Here is an 18547-nt window from a genome sequence, read left to right on the forward strand (position 1 = left end):
TGCATTTGTGTTAATTGCACACCTATATATTCCACTTGTATATACTTATACTTAATACTTTAATACTTTTTCTGCACTCTATTTTTCTGCACTCCTCCATTTGCGCTTCTGGTTAGACACAAACTGCATTTCGTTGTTCTGTATTTGTACTGTTTAATGACAAAGTTGAATCTAATCTAAAGTGAACCATCAAGTATTATAAGCGTGCAAATGATTTTTCAAAGTTGGGAAGAGACAGCTTCATAAACTATAGGCTAATCCCCAACTAATTTTTGTTGTATCCCTGGACAAGCACACCCAATTCCCCTTAATGATAATTGGTTGTCAAATTGAATCAGCTGTGCTTGGCTGGGGCTACATTGAAAATGTGTACAGTTGGGGGTACTCGAGGACCGGCTTTGGAAACAACTGGGCTAATCAGTGTGTATAACTATGATGGTGAACAATGAGTAGAGCTGTGCTGTTTCCTTTTGTCATATCTAATGGAATATGTGGCCATCAAAGGCTTTTGCTTGTGTCTTGGCAGCATTGAAAGTTCCAAACCCCAGAAGTACAGGAGGGCCTAGAGAAACTACACTACGCCAGTAATGTTGACATTGTGCTACAGCTATTTCACTATTAGGCACGCCCCCCAGAAGAGAGAGCGCAACACCCCGCTACACATGAAGCCCCTATGGAATGGTGAGAACGCATATGGGATTGTGGGTGCGAGTACGGACGACAGAGGCAGGACTACCGTTCACAAGAGCATTTATTTCTCATATCGTAAATTAGGGAAAAGGGGTTGGACGGAACCAAAGCAAAGAAAGTAAAAATAATCCCAAACCCTCTATCCTTACCTTACCTGCCAAACAGAGATCTAACCTAACTAGCACCTCTTGCGCCGGTGCTCTAACCAAACTACAAGGGGTGGTCAGCCCAGGTCTTACCTAGTGGTTTCAGACAGAGTAAAGCTACGAGAGGTGTAGGCCCCAGGGCCTTTAGTCTAAAGCACAACGGCTTTCCCCTTCCCCCTGGAAACAAATGAAAAAGGTTTTAACCCAAACAATAGTCAGAACACACAATCAAAGCACTAATTCACAAATGTTCTTCCAACTCGCAGACAGCAACACAGACCAAAAAACAGAAGAGCAGCAGCGAGTGGGAGATTTCAGAACTCTGTGGCTTATATGCAGGCTGTACCAGCTGCAGCATGGCGGAAGTCAGCTCTCCAATCAGCCCTAAATCCAACCAATCAGCTGCAACCGGAGATCAGGAAGCCAATTAGCCTGCAACCACCACACAGAGAAACAAGGCACAAACACACAAACGAACACAGAGCCACAGAAAGCACTGGGGACGTAACATTCACCAACATAAAATCAAGGACTTCTCAGACAGAAAAAAGACAACACTTCCAGGTAAAAGAAGGTATTTAATAGGAGAATTTGGACTTTGTTACCATATGGCTATCCATGGTACTGTATATGGTGTTGAAAAAAAATATTTGCAGAAGTAAACTACAGTGTGTGCACATTTTCAATGTGAGTTTAAATTGAAAATGTTTTATTGATTTTGTGTGGTCATTTAGCTTAAATTGACTAATTGCATTTGAAATATTTTCTACTGGCTATTTGGCCTGTTGTGTTGGGTCATGGTGTAATAGTGACCTGTGATTTGGGGTTACGGGGAAGCCCTGTGGCCGAGGGGCCAATAACTAGTTTCCAACGCGTCTGCTTGTGTCCTGTGTTTTGTGACATAGAGTATTAAGCAAACCCGTTTCCCTCAAATGCAGCCACATCTTTAAAGAAGACTGCTTGCCAAAATTGTGTAAGGATAAGAAGAATGTGATGTATCCAATTTGCAGAAAGCTGTGTTTTTCTGATGAATTGAACCTAAGTTTGGCCTTGAACAGTCTTTTTGAATGATTCCCAAGAGGGAGTGAAAAGAAAAGCTCAGGATATCTGCTTTAAAAGAAAATAAAATCGAGCTGCTTTGTCTTATCTGTCAAAAAGAAACAATCAATCAATCAATCAATCGTATTTATAAAGCCCTTTTTACATCAGCAGTTGTCACAAAGTGCTTTTACACCCGGCCTTAAACCCCAAGGTGCAAACAACAGTAGTGTTGAATTTCAGCAACGGGTCTTTCAAGCCAGGTACTCCTCAGGTGTGGGCCAGGCCTTGTTAAATAGTACTCTGGAGTACGCAACAAGAAACTTGCTCCCTGGTACACAGACATTACCAGAGCATTCAAGCAAGCATCCAGAAAATTGGAGCAACTAGCCTGGATAGACAGTACACTACAATACCGAAAAGCACTCACATCTGCTCCAGCCTGATTGAGGTGAACAAAAACAATCCAAAATGTATCATCGATACAGTTGCAAAGTTAACAAATAACTGACTCCTCCTTAAATAGTTATAGTCCCCAAAATCTCAGTTGTCCTGAAAATGTCCTGAACCTCCCTGACCAGGTTTAAATGGGGACACTTGAATCCCGTATCGCTCGACACATTTACTAAATTTGTAATGAGTTCTAAACCCACAAATTGTCAGCTAGACCCGATTCCAACAAAATTACTTAAGGACCTATTTCCTGTGCTAGGTGAGCCAATGTTGAACATAATACATTTCTCCCTTTCCTCAGTATGTGTACCAAACTCACGCAAAATAGCAGAAATTAGGCCTCTTCCAAAAAAAATGGAATCAGGATCCTGACATATTAAACAATTAAAGGCCAATATCAAACCTCCCGTTCCTCGCAAAAATCTTAGATAATGTGTTTCCCAACAACTGAATGCATTCCTGAAGACAAATAACATTAATGAAATGCTCCAGTCCAGTTTCAGATCCCATCACAGTACTGCGACTGCACTCGTGAAGGTAATAAATGACCTTCTAAAGGCCTCAGACAAAGGTTCCGCATCTGTCCTGTTGCTCCTTGATCTTAGTGCTGCTTTTGACACTTGATTGCTCCCTTCACTTAGAGAGACTGGAAACCCATATTGGGCTATGTGGACATGTTCTATTCTGGTTTAAATCTTATTTATCTGAAAGATATCAGTTCATATGTGCGGATGACATATCCTCTGACAAATCAAAGGTATGTTTTGGTGTTCCTCAAGGCCCATTATTGTTCTTACTATATATGCTGTTTCTGGCTGATGTAATCTGGAATCACAATGTCAATTTTCACTTTTATGCTGATGACACAGTTATATATTTAAATGAAACATGGAGAAGCTACTTTGGAAGCATGTGTTTCAGATATTAGGAAGTGGATGACAGAGCACTTCTTGCTTTTAAACTCAAGAGCAACAGAAATGCTCATTTTAGGACCTAAGAAACAAAGAGCTTTGTTGGCCGATCTCACTATGAACCTCGACGGCTGCATGGTCAATCCCAAAAAACTGTAAGAAACCTCGTGGTTACCATTGACCCTGACCTCTCCTTTGATGAACATATAAAATATGTCTCAAGAGTTGCTTATTTTCATCTTTGAAACATTGCAAAAATCTGAATCTGAACTCATGCAGAAAAACTAATCTATGCTTTTGTTACTTCTAGATTAGATTACTGCAATGTTCTTCTTTCCGGTTACCCTGACAAATCAATAAATAAACCTCAATTAGTGCTGCACACGGCTGCTAGAATCCTAACTAGAACAAAAGAAAATTGAACACATTACTCCAGTACTAGCCTCTTTACACTGGCTGCCTGTTAGGGTTAGGGCTGATTTTAAGGTTTTACTCTTAACCTATAAATCAATACATGGACTTGCTCCTACTTACCTTGATGAAATGATCCAGCCATACATACCTACACGTAACCTTAGATCACAAGATGCAGGCCTTTTAATTGTACCTAGAATTTCTAACAAACAACCGTAGGCAGGGCCTTCTCTCATAGAGCACCACTACTGTGGAATGATTTGCCAATTATAGTTAGAAATGCAAACTTTCAAGTGTCTACTAAAGACTCATCTCTACAGCATGATTAAGTGTAGTCTGGCCCAGGGGCTTGAAGGTGACCAGAAAGGCTTGATACTGTCCACCTTTAAATGCCATTCGGGGGCGGAGTCACTGGCTTGTTGTTGTCTATCTGATGTGTACTTGTGCAATTGGGCTTTATGCTGCTGGCAATACTCTGCCCTCATTCAGGGTGGTTGCGGTTGGTGGATATCCCTTTGGTTGATGCTTGGCAATGTGGGTGGATTGATTGAGAGCCACAGTATCACCGGACCCCCCTGTCTCAGCCCCAAGGTCTTACGCTGCTATATTATTGTGCTGGGGGAGTAGGTTCAGTTCTCCTTCTCCATAAATATAAATCCTGGTAGATCTAAGAAATGCATTTTTCTAAATGTTCCCTATCTCCTGCCATTTTAAACTTAGGAGGACATGATGACAGGGTTACAGTGGAAAATTAAGTTTGGGAAAGGGTGAAAAAAGGGGATAAACTAAACATGTTTTTTATGCCAATTCTAAATTCTTACCACTAGATGGGGACATCAAACTAACTTTAGAGAGCATTGTTCAATGCCGCAATGTTAAATGAGGCCAATTAAAGGCCACAACATCCCATGTCCAGGGCATTGTTGTGTTTGTAGTACTCTGGAGTACAACATTAGTGCACATTAATTACTTAATCTAAATACATAAAATTGGTTGGTTGAAAGAAACACAGATTACATGGTGTAAGCAAATATATGATTTTTGTGTCACATCCTGGTCTTGCCAGAGACAGATCCGGGACAGACAGATCTCTAAAGGACATGCCCCATATTTCTTTGATCCGGTCGGTTCCACCGGTCTGCTCATTGCCCTGCCCTGCTGTAGATGTTCTCCAGAAATAGGCAGGCCTCTTTGCCACAACTTCCTTAAAGTCCTTTCAAAAAGGTATTTTGTACATGTGTTCAGTATAAATAATGTTCCAATCTTTAAAGCTGTCATCAGGGTGGCCCAGCCTGGATGATAAACATTATGGGTGTGTGTCTCTGAGTCACCTGTCCCTGGTCACACCACAACAGGAAGAAGGATGTCAAAGCAGCTTTTCCCCAGACTTCTCCATTAGTTCTCTAAGCAGCAGGATAGTGTCCTGGCACATATGAGGAATGATCTTTCAAATTGTGTCCATCTTGATGTTGAAAAAAGTCTGATTTACGTAATTTAAATATATATATGCACGTAACTGGCTTTCATTGGCTGCTTGGACATGGGTTTGTCATGAGGAGCAACAGTCTTTGATGTTTGGCATCATTGCTGCTTCTTGTGATTGGTATCATCTTTAATACCATAGTGTTCACTCCCTGCTTCACCCTTCTACTGGCCAGGTAATATGCAAATCAATGTAAATAAAATACATATAGGCCTATAGTAATAGGAAGTAGGAATTGTTAGCCTGAACTTTCAAGGCTTAATTTACTTCTGTTGCTGCCAAACAGCTGTAAGTAACCCATTACTTGAAAAATACTTTTTTTATATAACTTGGAAAATATACATTATTTTTCAGTTCTTTTTTTTTTTTATACCTCTGGCTGTTAACCTGTTAACTTTGTACCCTTTCAAGTTATTCACTGGACTTGAACTGTTTCAGTGTAAATAAAAACTGGCAAAATGGGGGTGTTCCAAAACTGTGTTACATGGATAAGGGGACAGTCTCCACGTGCTCTGTGTTATGTTGTACATAAGAGCAGACCTTAGCCATGGTATATTGACCATATCAAACCCTATCATGTCTTATTTCTAAAATGTAGGCATAATATTTGAATTCCTTATTGCATGTGTTTATCAGCACCATAACCATAGGGCCCTTGACGCTTTTATTTTGAAGGTGTCCTCATTTCCATACGAAAGTGACATCATCATTATTGTTGCTAGCAGTATACTGTAGGAGATTCCCTTATTAAATGTACCTTGGATGTCAGGTGAGTGTCACTCGATCTTGTGCTAATAAAGCCATCTCAAACTAAACATTCGCTTATAATTGGACCAAAGCAATATTTATTTCCATTTTGAATGTCTTTTTGTTGCTGAGCACAAAAGTGAAAGTAAATACATTTGTTTACAAACGTCATTAGCTGCGTAGCTACAACTCTTACATTTAACAAGGTCTGGTGCAGTATTAGTTAAGGATCTCACCTTTTCTGTTTCTAGAATATAGATCTTAAATCTCTCTCTACATATATATAGGAGATAACGTTTAGAATCTAGCTAGAACGTCAACTAGCTCGGTGTATGTATTATTTCTGCAGCAGTGTCTGCCTTTCCCCTCCTCTCCCTGATAGTGAAGGAGACGCATTTGTGTGGAAACGCTATGGCCGCCAGGCTCTCTCTTGCAGAAGAGGACCTCTGTTGCCCTGTTTGCTGTGACATCTTTAGAGATCCAGTAGTCCTCAAGTGCACCCACAGTTTCTGTGCAGCCTGTCTACAACAGTACTGGTCTGGGAAGGGCTCGGCACGGGACTGCCCTCTCTGTAGGAGAGAGTCAGAGGACGAGCCAGTGGCCAGTCTCACACTGAAGAACCTGTGTGACTCCTACATCCAAGAGAGTGAGGCCCTGGGTACAACAGGCGAGTTGTGTGAGCCTGGTGAGCTGTGCTCCCTGCACGGGGAGAAACTGAAACTGTTCTGTCTGTATGACAAGGAGGCCATCTGTGTAGTGTGTCACACCTCAAGGAAGCATAGAAACCATGAATGCTGTCCAGTTGAAGAGGCTATAGGTGATCTGAAGGTATTTCTAAGTGTTATACACATTTTAACTATAAATTATGTTATCCCTTTTTTAGCTACATGTTTGAGCTAGTCTATTTTGTGCATCTGCTTGTGCCAATTGTTTTTAAGAACTGAGATCAGGCCCATGTCATGTTCTGTAGGAGGAGATGAAATCTGCTCTTACTTCCTTGCAAGAGAAGAAGGAGGCTTTTGATAAAGTGAAGCAACAATATGAAAATACACTGACACATATTCAGGTAGTGTGGCTGATTGGCAATATTATGAATGATCATTTTTCTTTTGTAATGATATTATTAGCATGTTATGATTATCCCCAACACACAAATCCCAACACATTTCTAATTTCAGGTCCAGGCCCAGTTTGTGGAAAAACGGGTTCATGAAGAGTTTGAGCAGCTCCACCATTTCCTCCAAGCTGAAGAGGATGCCAGAATTGGAGCTCTGAAAGAGGAAGAAGAGAGGAAGAGCGAAACGATGAGGCAGATAATTAGTGAGACAGACAGGACCGTGGCCTCCCTCTCTGACACTATCAGAGCCATGAGGGAGGAGATGGCTTTGGAGGATATCTCTCTCCTTCACGTAAGCTTTCTCTACTTCTGTATATTGTCCAAATACATTAACTTAAGGTGTATTAAGGCTGTCTCGGATGACTGGAGTATTGAATGTCAACCACAGATTCAGCTACAACGACCTGGGAGCATTTTCAAGCCTAATAATGAAGAACAGTGATCGGTAGATTGGTAACAATAACAAATCATAGAATTAGTTTCTCTTAAAGCATGGTCAAGTAATTCATTACGCTTTGAATGTTGTCAAAGACACTGTCATCCTTCTGAACTGAGCTGCAGGACAGTAAGAGAACTGCTCAGGGATGTGACCATGAGGCCATTAATGGTTTTGAAATATACATTTATTTTGTGTGATGAGGATGATTATTTAGTCAAACACTGTAATAGGCTTTTACATTTTAACAAATCAACCATATGCACTGGGTTTGTCATCTTTTAATGTGCACTGATATATGAAATATCATAGATTTTATTGTTAAAAAGCCAGAGATTAAGATAACACAGACCCATTGACTTAGATTGAAAATCACTTAGCCTATTACTGTTTTAACAAAAAATATATTAAGTAGATTGTGAAGAACGAAAATACTTAATTTTGGTTAATACCTTTGAAAAAGTGTATTGCTGAAAGACAAGCAATCAATGTCAAAGGAACAGGTGACCTGGGTGGGCATACTCAAACATTCAGTCACTATTCACACAATCAAGAGATCCCAGCAGATTGTTGGGGAAATATAAACAAATGATCCTGATCACGTTATAGTAGGTGGCTAAAACGTCTTGTATGTTTAATACAAACACGTCTGATCTGTTTATGTTAAACTGGGGAAAAGGAAATGAGTGCGTTCTAGTTATACTAATGCTGATAACTAGTCCAAACTCACTTTTATTGGTTCTGAACTAGAACATAAACTAAACATTTTCAATACTTATTGTAGTTAAGCTATATATTGACTATTCCCCAAAAATTTATTTAAATGTATTTTTCCCATTCATTATTGTACTTGAGCACTGCTCAAAATTATCTTCTTAAAGAAACATTAGCCGTGATTCTGCAACACACCAACAGGTTCTGTAATAATACAACTCCAGAAAACATTGATACCACTAGACCTTTTTCTTTCCTTTCCAAAAAAGTTGGGTGAGGAACAGAAGCGTTGACTTTGCAGTGGTCTCTTAATTTTCACCCTTCTATTCCTCACTCAAAACCTTGCTTTTGGACTTTTTTTGGAAGTTGCAGTGGTCCCATAATTTTTTCCGGAGCTGTATGTCCTTTTGATTCAAGCACAAAACAGAAATGTTTTAAATATAAAAACATCCCACATTCTATTGACCAAATAATCGACTATTTGACCTCATGGGGTCAGGTGTGATCGAACTAAAAACAAGAATGTATTCATTTTTTTCTTCCAGAAATGCAAGAAGACAATGGGAAGGTGTGTACATTTCAACCTCTGGTAGTCGCAATGTCTTTAGTAAATCTATATGCCTGATTGAATGATGACTACTAAGGCCTACTTGTTCTGGCTATACAGTACTCAGTGCAGCACACTGCAAGACCCAGTCATGGTGTCTGGAGCACTCATCAATGTGGCAAAGCACCTGGGCTCACTCAAATACAAAGTGTGGAAGAAAATGCAAGGGGTCATTAAATACAGTGAGTACAGTGTGAGGAGTGTCACTTAATGTCAACACTAGTCTTGTCTTTCTTTCTATTACCCATACTGTTTTAATAGGCTGTATTTAAGTGTAAATCTTTAACACACTTTTGATTCTTAATGTTGATCAGTACATAAATTACACCGGTAAGGACAGCTACGTGTGTGTGGTAACTGGCTGTCACTACTTTCTGGTGACTACAGTTGTGTGTGTGTGTGTGTGTATGCTCACTGGCGGTCTCTGCTTTCCCCTCAGCTCCAGTGACTCTAGATCCAAACACGGCTGCCCCCTGGCTCATCCTGTCTGACGACCTCTCCAGTGTGAGGGACAGTGACGACAAACAGAAGCTTCCAGACAACCCCGAAAGATTTGACCCCGACACGGCCGTGCTGGGCTCCCAGGGCTTCATCTCAGGGAAGCACGAATGGGATGTGGAGGTTGGTGATAACAGTGCCTGGGTGCTTGGCGTAGCCAAAGAGTCAATCCGGAGAAAAGAGAAAGTCTCCTCTGTGTTGAAGAACGGATACCTGTCAGTGTACTTTTACCACAAGATGTACTTTGCGGGGACTTCACCTCTCACTCGACTCAATCTGAGAAAACAGCCTCAGAGAATCAGAGTGCAGTTGGACTGGGAGAAGGGAAGGGTGTGCTTTTCTGACCCAGCTGACAACACACAGATCTATACTTTCAAACACACCTTCACTGAGAGGGTTTTCCCTTACTTCTGGGTGGGGTGTAAGCAGTGTCCATTAAGGATCGAGCCATTGGAGGTCTCTGTGACATCTGTAGATCACACCTGAGAGCCTCCGCAACTTGTCGATTTTATCAGTCACTATAAGGAAGAATACAAAAGAAAATAATGGGAAATGCATTGCTTTTACATTAATACCTGGCCTTTAAATTAACACTGACTTATATTGACTGAGTTGTTGATTGTTGAGATTATTGTATTCTATGTAGGAAAAAAAAAGTATTTAAATTAGACAGCAATGATCTAGGACAAAAACTAAATACCAAAATGTGCAGAATTGTGGTCGAATGGTAACCCTCTCGACTCCACGCACATGCAAATTCCTGTCAAATGTCAGGGTTCAACACGCATGTCTCCCTATAATTTCCGTTGTCAGTAAAATGCCTTGAAACAAAACATAAAATAGAAATATGCATGTTTAGTGTGGCCACTTGCCTTTACATTACAAAAAAATAAAAATTGTTGCACCTTACTGTCCTCATTTTGTCCTATTTCGTCAGAGTTGTTGGGCTAAACTTAGCTCAGTACCTGAGCAGTAGAGGCCAGTATTGAGATTGTATTTCCCATATTTAGGGCACCAATACAAATGTGTAGGTTCTCTCATTTCATCTCCACATCTCTTCTCAAAACTCACGGAATGTTCCTTAAATTAATGTTTAGACCTTTTCTGGAATGCTAAAATCCACACCAGTGGCCAGCTTGGCTTCACAATGAGAATGCATGAACAGAAGCCCATAGCAATCATTTTTTGGGTGTTAATAACTTTGTTAGCAACTTTGGAACGTGTATCTCGTTCCCGTCAGTCTATACGATGTTATTCCAGAATTTACAGGCTCTTTTAGGTACTGTTAAGCAAACTGTATCCTGGTGGCTTTACTTCTGATGCATACTATTTATTTGGATGTTGCTTTTTACCCTCTGAAATTCTTCCGGTGGTAGTCCAGCACAATATTACATGTGTTGTGTTGTTAATGTTTGAAAGTATTCTTTGTTCATCCACTATTTATCTTCCTTTAACTATCTGGGTTAATGCCTGAGCTCGCCAGAGCTTTCCTTATCTTATATTTACCAAAGAGTTGATTTGGAATGCCTAATGTTTTGGCATTGTATCTGATCAATCTATTCTAAATCATTTGCTTCTTGCTTGACAGTTTGATATTAATTGATTCTTATTAAGTCCAAATGTTGTCAGACACTAGCAACAGATTCCAAATGCAAAGCCTAAAGTCAAGACATTGACAACAAATAAACAGCTATGAATTTGTCCAAATATGTTCAGTACCTTAAAATGACTACTTATTGAACATGCTGTCATGTAATTGTCTAGTTTTTTGTGGTGTCTAATTTGTGATTTAAGGTCCTGCTTCAATGCTGCAATTCTCAGTGGACTCTGAAGAGTTGAATTTGAATGTCCTCTAAAGCACATCCAGTGCACTTCTCTTTGTCACTCTTTTTGCTCAAAAAAGAGTGACAAAGAACATCTGGAGGAATGCTTTTGAAAATCCAACAACCCAGTTCCAGCAGAGGCAGAAAGCTTTTCCTCTAAAATCTCTGGTACTTGCTTAATTACTTCAAAAACAAAGTCAAATTTACTTTACAATAACTTTTTATTCTATTTACAGTCTTAGTTCTGAAGTAAAATGTCAAAAAGCAAGTTATAAATGTAAAGCAATTCATTTGGAAGTATATTTTTGTAAAAGTAATAGTTTGTATTTCTCTTTATATTTTGTACAAACCCATCCCTCTTTCAAACCTTATCACATTGGGGACATTAACATCCTTTCCTTCCACTGTCACATTATCAGCACTTTAAAATGTTTGGACAGGAGTAAAACATCTTGCAGGTTCCACAGGAATGTCACTAACACTCCAATAACAATAAATGCAATCCTGTCTCTGTAACACTACCATCCAGTTTCTATCCAAGTTTTCAAAGGTGACCTTTTCTTGGTGAAAGATTATTCCAATCTGTGCAAAATACTGTTCAACTCATTACAAAGACATTTTAATATTTTAATTTGACACTTCAGCTATGTGCTTATACAAAAATAGGCATTTTGAATAATCACTATTTGCCTGTAATATATTTTTCACACATTTGAAGAATGTTGCACCAAGTCACAGTACAGTACAGGTGTAGTCTCCTGAAGAGTACAATTTGCAGTTAAAGTACATAGAAAATGTAGTGTTATTATTCAATCTGCTGTCATGTAAAATGGGTAAATGTCAATGTAGGTACTGATTACAAAGCAACAGCTGCCTGAATCTTATATTGCTCTGTATTGAGCACTCTGTTTGGATTCAGGACTGTCTCTTTTATATTCCACACTTTAAAATTACATTAAGTTTAATATAATGGATATTAAAAAATAACAAGGCAAAACTGACGTAAGACTATTAAAAATATCCCTTCATCGTGATTGCAGAGCAACTCAATTGACTGTCCCGTGAAGATTTTTCATTGACAGGGAGTTAAGACATCAAAGTTACAAGTAGAAAAAAAGTATATAACAATTCCACAAAAACACAAACAAATTGCAGTTAAGTGTTTGGTTTCCAAACTTCTCAGAGCGCTACTTTACATATTAGTAAATATGTCATTCAAAGAATAGATGAGGACAAATTGGATGGATATGCATGATCAATATTTCAGTATAAAGTAAAAAAAGTGATTTTGGGGTGAAACCCTTGAAATAATGTATGGTGCAAAATGTCTGGAAACAAATGCTACGTGACCATTTAAATGCAGCGAGTACATTGTTTCTAAACAATGCGTTTTTCAGAGTTGGTAAAAAAAAATGCAGTGATGATTATAGGAGCAAAAATATATTTTCTGAAACAGGAGTACAATGACTTTAGACTACATTAAAGGCAACTTGAAATATTCAAAATACAAAGGTCTATCAAACATGAAAATGTAATTTAAGACAATGACTTCCTCTGACCAGGGTCTGGTTTCCCAATAACGTGGCACTTACGACGGTTTAACGATTCACGTAGCCCAAGTGCCACGTTACAGCCGTTTGGAATGGAATTAGGCACGCATACGTTTAGAAAAATAACTTATTAATTGTATTTCGATATAGCTTGATTACTTATCTCTGGTGATCGATCATGTGACATCCAATTATAAACTCCTCCGGTAGCTAAATAGAATATGTTACGTAAGTCATAGCAATCGACACATGATTGGTTAACTGGGAATATAAATCAGTGGGATGAATCCATTCTAATTGTTGGAAATAAAACAAGGAATCAGAGCTGAATATATCAGTGTTCTTCTTGACGAGGTAGAGGCATCATCAACTATCCATCAAAGACAGTACCAGTACAGTGCGGGGTTTCAGACTCGTGAAGGGTAAGTTTTGAATACTTTCTTCATAATTTCTTGTTTTACGTGCGTTTTTCTTTCTCAGTTGATTAATTGCATTCAATTATATTTACATCCACTCACGCACTTATAGACCTATAATTATTCTTAAAAAGATTTTCTAAATTGGTCTTATTCGTTCTATTACCTTAATATTAACTGTTCGCGATCACTCCTCGCATGTTGAGGCACCATTTCACAAAAACAGTGAAGTACCTGTTAAGATGTACTAATGAAGGGTCCGGAGCACTCGTTAATTAACAAGCAATGTTATGCCACTTAAGTAACGATGCTTTTGGGAAACGCACTGAAAATAACATGGCACTTACGTGCATCTTACGATCATCTTAGTGCTTTGGGAACCCGGGCCCAGGTCTGCTACAGGTCATGTCTCTACAGGGAGTGTTAATTATATGCTCCTTTATGATGTTTGGAATCCTTTCCCCTTTTCAGTACACATCATAAATATTTAACATTAATTTATTTAGCAGTTGCCCTTATTGAGCGCGATTAGGGTTAAGTGCCTTGCTCAAGGACACGTCAGTTTTATTTTTTTTCCCTCCTTTCAGCTCAAACATAAAACTAATGCCAAAAAGAAATACAAATCACTGAAACAAAATTACAGATAAATACAAATAAAAACAAAGGCATGGTAATGTGACATGATTTCCAATGGTGATGGTATTTACATTTTTCTTCTGATAAGGGGAAAAAATCCAATTCCCTTTGCCCAAATCCACTTGCTCTCATCCTCTTTCACTCTCCTCAACTGTTCCAGTCCGTTTTCCTCAGGTGCATTGGTTTACCACTTAGGGCTGAGAGGTCAGAGTTAACGATTTATTTCCATAGTGACAGACAGGTGAACTGACTGTTCTGGAAGCCGAGGTTGAGCAAGGTTTTGGGGGGGTGGGGTGGTCACATTTTTTTGAAGGGGGACGGAGAAGGAGTTGAAAAGGTAATGAAAGATAGGGGTGTTTGGGGTGATAATGTGCTTGGTCACTCGCAGGCCAGTTTGCTGTCGAAGCTGGACAGGCCAATGGCAAAGGCTTGCAGGGCACACATGGGGTAGTTGTAGTCCAATGTGAACACGTCCTCAGCGACTCGGCCAAACTGCATCACGATGTAGTCTGCTACAGGGAGAGAAGAGATTTCTCACTCGTTGTTTCATACCAAGAGCGGACAACAACCTCAACAACCTTTTAGTACTAACAATTAGGCTAGATGTAATTTTACTCAGGAGACTTTCACAATCAGAAATGCCATTATAGGAGCAAATAACCTAATGTACAGGCCTGTCAAGGCGTTAGTATTTTATAAGTGATTTATTTCAAATTATTGTTACAAGCTTTTCCATCAATTACAATTGCTAATGAACTATAAATGTCGGAAAAAAATGTGCATTGTCTCCCATGAATTAGCACAGACATATGTATGAATTGCCTTACATTAGCTAATGTGTTTGTGTCAATGTTTTCTGGCCATAACAACAAAATGTATTAGACCATCTAGCCAGCAAATAATAAATTGTATAAAAGGAACAAACAAAAACCAAAAATTTGCATTTCCACGTGTTCCGGGGGTAGATGTAGGCTTACGTAGTCTGACTATCAGGCCCGTAGCCAAGAAAAACCTTTCAGCCAATACAGAGGTTTCTGGGATGCATATGTATGCTTTCACCAGCTGTGAAAATTTCCTGTACTTTGCCGTTAGCCAGATTTGTTTAGTCTATAAGAAATAACCCGTCATTACTGCCACCAAGTGAGTCAATCTGAAGTATAGATATTTTTTTTTACTTTAGATTAACTTGTCGATAAATGCAGACCATTTGACTACTTGTTCTCACCCCTACAAGATACAAACGCATGCTGATTCACTCACGATCGTTGTCGTGGACGATCTGAAAGTTCTTGACAGAGGCCTGTGTTACGCGTCCGTGGAAGTTAAGCACATAGGACTGGGTGTCATCGTTCCACACGGGGGCCTTGTTGTGCAGTTCGATCAGGTTCTCCAGTGAGTGGCTCTGCCATTTGCTCAGAAGGCTTTCCTGCTCCTGGACACAGACAGCAAGGTTGCATTAATCTGACCCCAGACAGAGGGACCGCTGAAACTGAGTGACTATCTAGATTCAAAATCTCTCCTGTTATGTTCTGTATTCAATATGACCCAGAAATCTAGAGTTTAAGAGTCTGACATAACCAGTAACTGTATATTTCACAGCCTCCGTTTCAATTCTACTGTTGGGTTTCAATATTCAATCCATTATTCAGATTGTGCTGACTGTTTGTTTATTATTCCAAGATGCAAGAATGCCAGAGTATTAAAATCAGTTATGTTCACTGATATGTCCATTACCATGCATAATATGCACAGTAACCCCAGAAGATAGACATAACAGGTACAGTAACTTCCGACGTCAAGATATGGAACAGGTGCCTGTAGCTGTTGTTTCTTACCGCCTGTACCAGTTACATCTCTTACTGTCTTTATCTGTTACGTGTCTTTCCACAGATGCAGGCGGTAAGAGACGTAAAACAGATTTTACGTGTCTTAACGTCTATACCCATTACCCCTTACCAAAGATACAGTTGGTAAGTCACCTGGTACAAGCATTGAGACAGATGTTACTTCTCTTACCGCCTGCATCTGACAAGTACATGCGTTGAGAGATGTAACTCACACCAACACTACTTCCCTTACCGCCTACACCTGTTGCTTCTCCAGAGATGCAGGTGGTAAGTCACAAGGTAGGGGTGGTAAGACGTAACTCACAGATGCTACTTCTCTTACCACCTATACCTGTTCTCTTTTCACAGATACAGGCAGTAAGTCACAAGAGATACAGGCGGTAAGAGACAACATGCTACTTCTCTTACCACCTGTACCTGGTGCCTCATTCCACAGATGCAGGCGGTAAGTCACCAGGTATGTGAAGAGATGTAACATACACAAATGTTAATCTCTTACCTCAACATGTTACCTATTTCTACAGGTGGTAAGAGACACAGGTGCTACCTCTAACAACTTGGACATGTTGCTTCCACCGATGCGGGCAGTAAGACACAAGATTCAGGCGGTAAGGCATGAAACTCACATGTTACTTCTCTTACCGCTTGTACCTGCTGTCTCATTTCACAGATGCTGGCAGTAAGAGACATAACACACAGGTGCTATTTCTCTTACCACATGCACCTGTTGCTTCCACAGATGCAGGCGGTAAGTCACGAAGTACAGGCGGTAAGAGACAACTCACATTACTTCTCTTACCGCATGAACCTGTCACCTCTTTTCACAGATGCAGGCAGTAAGTCAAGAGGTGCAGGCGTTAAGAGTGAATTCAGATGCTACTTCTTACCGCCTGCACCTGTTGCCTCTCCACAGATGCAGGCGGCAAGTAACAAGAGGTACAGGTGGTATGTGACGTAACAGATTTACCTCTCTTAGTGTTAGTACTTGTTACCTCCTTCCACAGATGCGGGCGGTAAGAGACTTAACAAACCCAGATGTTAAGTCTCTTAACGCCTGTATCCGTTACCTTTTTTTATGCCAGGTGACTTACGCTGTTTGGACGGACAGGGACCCTCTCAAAGTTCATGTTCATGCCTGGGATGATGACCGTCATCTTGCGAGGACCTTTAAACCCAAGCACATTGGTCTCCTGCAGAGAAACACACAGGAGATATATTTTTTTATTCTCCAGAACATTAAGTTCAGTTATTAGTGTGTGTGTGTGTGTGTGTGTGTGTGTGTGTGTGTGTGTGTGTGTGAGAATATGTACACCCACATAGCAGATGGCGGCCAGTTCCTGCCGTGTGTTGCTCTCCTCCAGCAGAGTTCCAGGGTTCTTACAGGGGTTTGTGCCGTTGTCATACACTGTGAACTTTGTCCCCATCAGGTTGGACCTGCAGGACAACAAAGACCATCACATTACTGTAAATCCACCCCCCCCATCCCACTTCATTACTGTAAATCCACCCCCCCCATCCCACTTCATTACTGTAAATCCACCCCCCCCATCCCACTTCATTACTGTAAATCCACCCCCCCATCCCACTTCATTACTGTAAATCCACCCCCCCCATCCCACTTCATTACTGTAAATCCACCCCCCCATCCCACTTCATTACTGTAAATCCACCCCCCCCATCCCACTTCATTACTGTAAATCCACCCTCCCCCATCCCACTTCATTACTGTAAATCCACCCCCCCCCATCCCACTTCATTACTGGAAATCCACCCCTCCATCCCACTTCACACACCCAGGAGGTGCAACAGATTTTAGCTGAGGGCTAAGACAATATGGAAGATGTCAGCTCAGACAAGCGTCTCGTACCGCCTGTACCTCTCGAGTCAGCTGTGGTCCTACCTCAGTTTACCCATGAAGCTCTCTCCCTCACGAGACAGGTCCGTGGCATCCGCTGAGATCAGATAGTTGGATGTCTTGCTCTTTTTCCTCTTCCTCCCAGCCAACAGAAACAGCTGGGTGAAAAGAGAGGGAGAGTAAATTCAAGTCGAGAGGGGAAACTCGCGTGTTCGCTCAGTTCCTTGGACTGTTCACACCATTTGAAATGCAACTTAGAAAGAACAATATAAAACAGTCCCACGAGATAATATGGAAAAGGAACCACCCTGACCAGGCTAATGTGTCCTTCATGTGCAACACCCCAAACGTTCCTAAGAAAGTCACAACAAGGAAGTAAAAACTACTGATTTGTTTTGTGGGGCGAAATGTCAATAACAGAACATGATTCGTTCAAATTGAAATGGGGAACACTGCCTTTTAGAATCAGGGCACAACCCCTTCATTATCAATGCCTCTTGCCCACAACCTTAAAAACACCCTTTCCAGACTCTAAACACAGCTGGGTGATTCGGTCCCTTCTCTAGTTAATCCACCACAACAGGATCTGAACTATTACGTACCTTCCTGCCATCCTCTCTCTCCATGTGCATGAAGTAGGTGGGATACAGGCCGCGGTCCATGCCTTTCTTGTCCCGCGTGATGCGGCATTTGACTGTGACGCCGCGGGGGGCAGGACGCACCACAAACTCCTCCAGGTTGTCCACTTCAATCAGGGGGCTCTCAGCTGTGGGTGAACCAGGGGTCACCACGTACTCCTGAGAGGGGGGACAAAGACACGGCTACATCACCAAACAGATGTGGGGCCAAGGGTGGACTACACTGCTGCTTCCAGTACACGTACTGCTGAAGCATGGTGTCCATTCTGTTCCACCACTAGTGTACGTCAGCACAATCTCCCCCACTTTCTTCCCTTAAAGCATTAAATGCCTTCCAAACGTGTGTGTGTACACTACTGTTGGACTCACAGTGTTGGACTTGGTGCTGGAGGCAGACGCAGGTCTGGTCGACTCTGTGTTGGGGGACAGTGAGCCTGTTCGGTCTTGATCGTCGTCTTGGTCATCGTCAGTGGCCTCGTCGTAGTTCATACTGCCTGACAGACCTGGCGAAGGGAGAATGAGCACTAG

At 40.8% G+C, this 18547-nt stretch overlaps 2 protein-coding genes across 16 annotated transcripts in view; one reads left to right on the forward strand and one right to left on the reverse strand.

Moving 5' to 3' along the window:
- Window positions 1–1154: 1154 nt before the first annotated feature.
- LOC105023423 (zinc-binding protein A33) lies at window positions 1155–10995 on the forward strand. 7 transcript variants are annotated; one of them, XM_020042774.3, is made up of 7 exons: window positions 1155–1400; window positions 6624–6710; window positions 6853–6948; window positions 7061–7291; window positions 8695–8717; window positions 8817–8938; window positions 9196–10995. In XM_020042774.3, exons 1-7 carry the CDS (start codon window positions 1170–1172, stop codon window positions 9738–9740), a joined length of 1335 nt encoding a protein of 444 aa, XP_019898333.1. In that variant the 5' UTR covers window positions 1155–1169; the 3' UTR covers window positions 9741–10995. The 7 variants fall into 7 exon arrangements, with proteins under 7 accessions (XP_019898333.1, XP_019898330.1, XP_019898331.1 ...); XM_020042771.3 differs by having other exon boundaries at window positions 1196–1410; window positions 6265–6710; XM_020042772.3 differs by having other exon boundaries at window positions 1196–1400; window positions 6270–6710.
- A 695-nt stretch (window positions 10996–11690) lies between these two features.
- zmp:0000000711 (tubby-related protein 3) overlaps window positions 11691–18547 on the reverse strand; it is a 35560-nt gene continuing 28703 nt past the window's right edge. For 8 of the 9 annotated variants that reach the window (XM_010892609.4, XM_010892605.4, XM_010892608.4 and 5 more), the window contains 7 exons: window positions 18389–18522; window positions 17984–18178; window positions 17427–17539; window positions 16843–16960; window positions 16618–16716; window positions 14940–15111; window positions 11691–14191 (listed from right to left, as the gene is read on the reverse strand). In XM_010892609.4, the coding sequence (XP_010890911.1) occupies window positions 14058–14191; window positions 14940–15111; window positions 16618–16716; window positions 16843–16960; window positions 17427–17539; window positions 17984–18178; window positions 18389–18522 (965 nt within the window). In that variant the 3' untranslated portion in view covers window positions 11691–14057. The remainder of the gene's footprint in view (window positions 14192–14939; window positions 15112–16617; window positions 16717–16842; window positions 16961–17426; window positions 17540–17983; window positions 18179–18388; window positions 18523–18547) is intronic. The other variant, XM_020042779.2, reaches the window with a different exon arrangement.

This window comes from Esox lucius, chromosome 23, assembly GCF_011004845.1.
Source record: "Esox lucius isolate fEsoLuc1 chromosome 23, fEsoLuc1.pri, whole genome shotgun sequence".
In the NCBI taxonomy this organism is placed as follows: domain Eukaryota; kingdom Metazoa; phylum Chordata; class Actinopteri; order Esociformes; family Esocidae; genus Esox; species Esox lucius.

What these genes read in the sequence shown, in the direction of transcription:
- LOC105023423 (XM_020042773.2), top strand. An exon ending in ATACACTGACACATATTCAG is followed by an intron (nt 6,949 to 7,060) that starts GTAGTGTGGCTG and finishes TTCTAATTTCAG; the next exon opens with GTCCAGGCCCAGTTTGTGGA. An exon ending in TGCAAGAAGACAATGGGAAG is followed by an intron (nt 8,718 to 8,816) that starts GTGTGTACATTT and finishes CTGGCTATACAG; the next exon opens with TACTCAGTGCAGCACACTGC.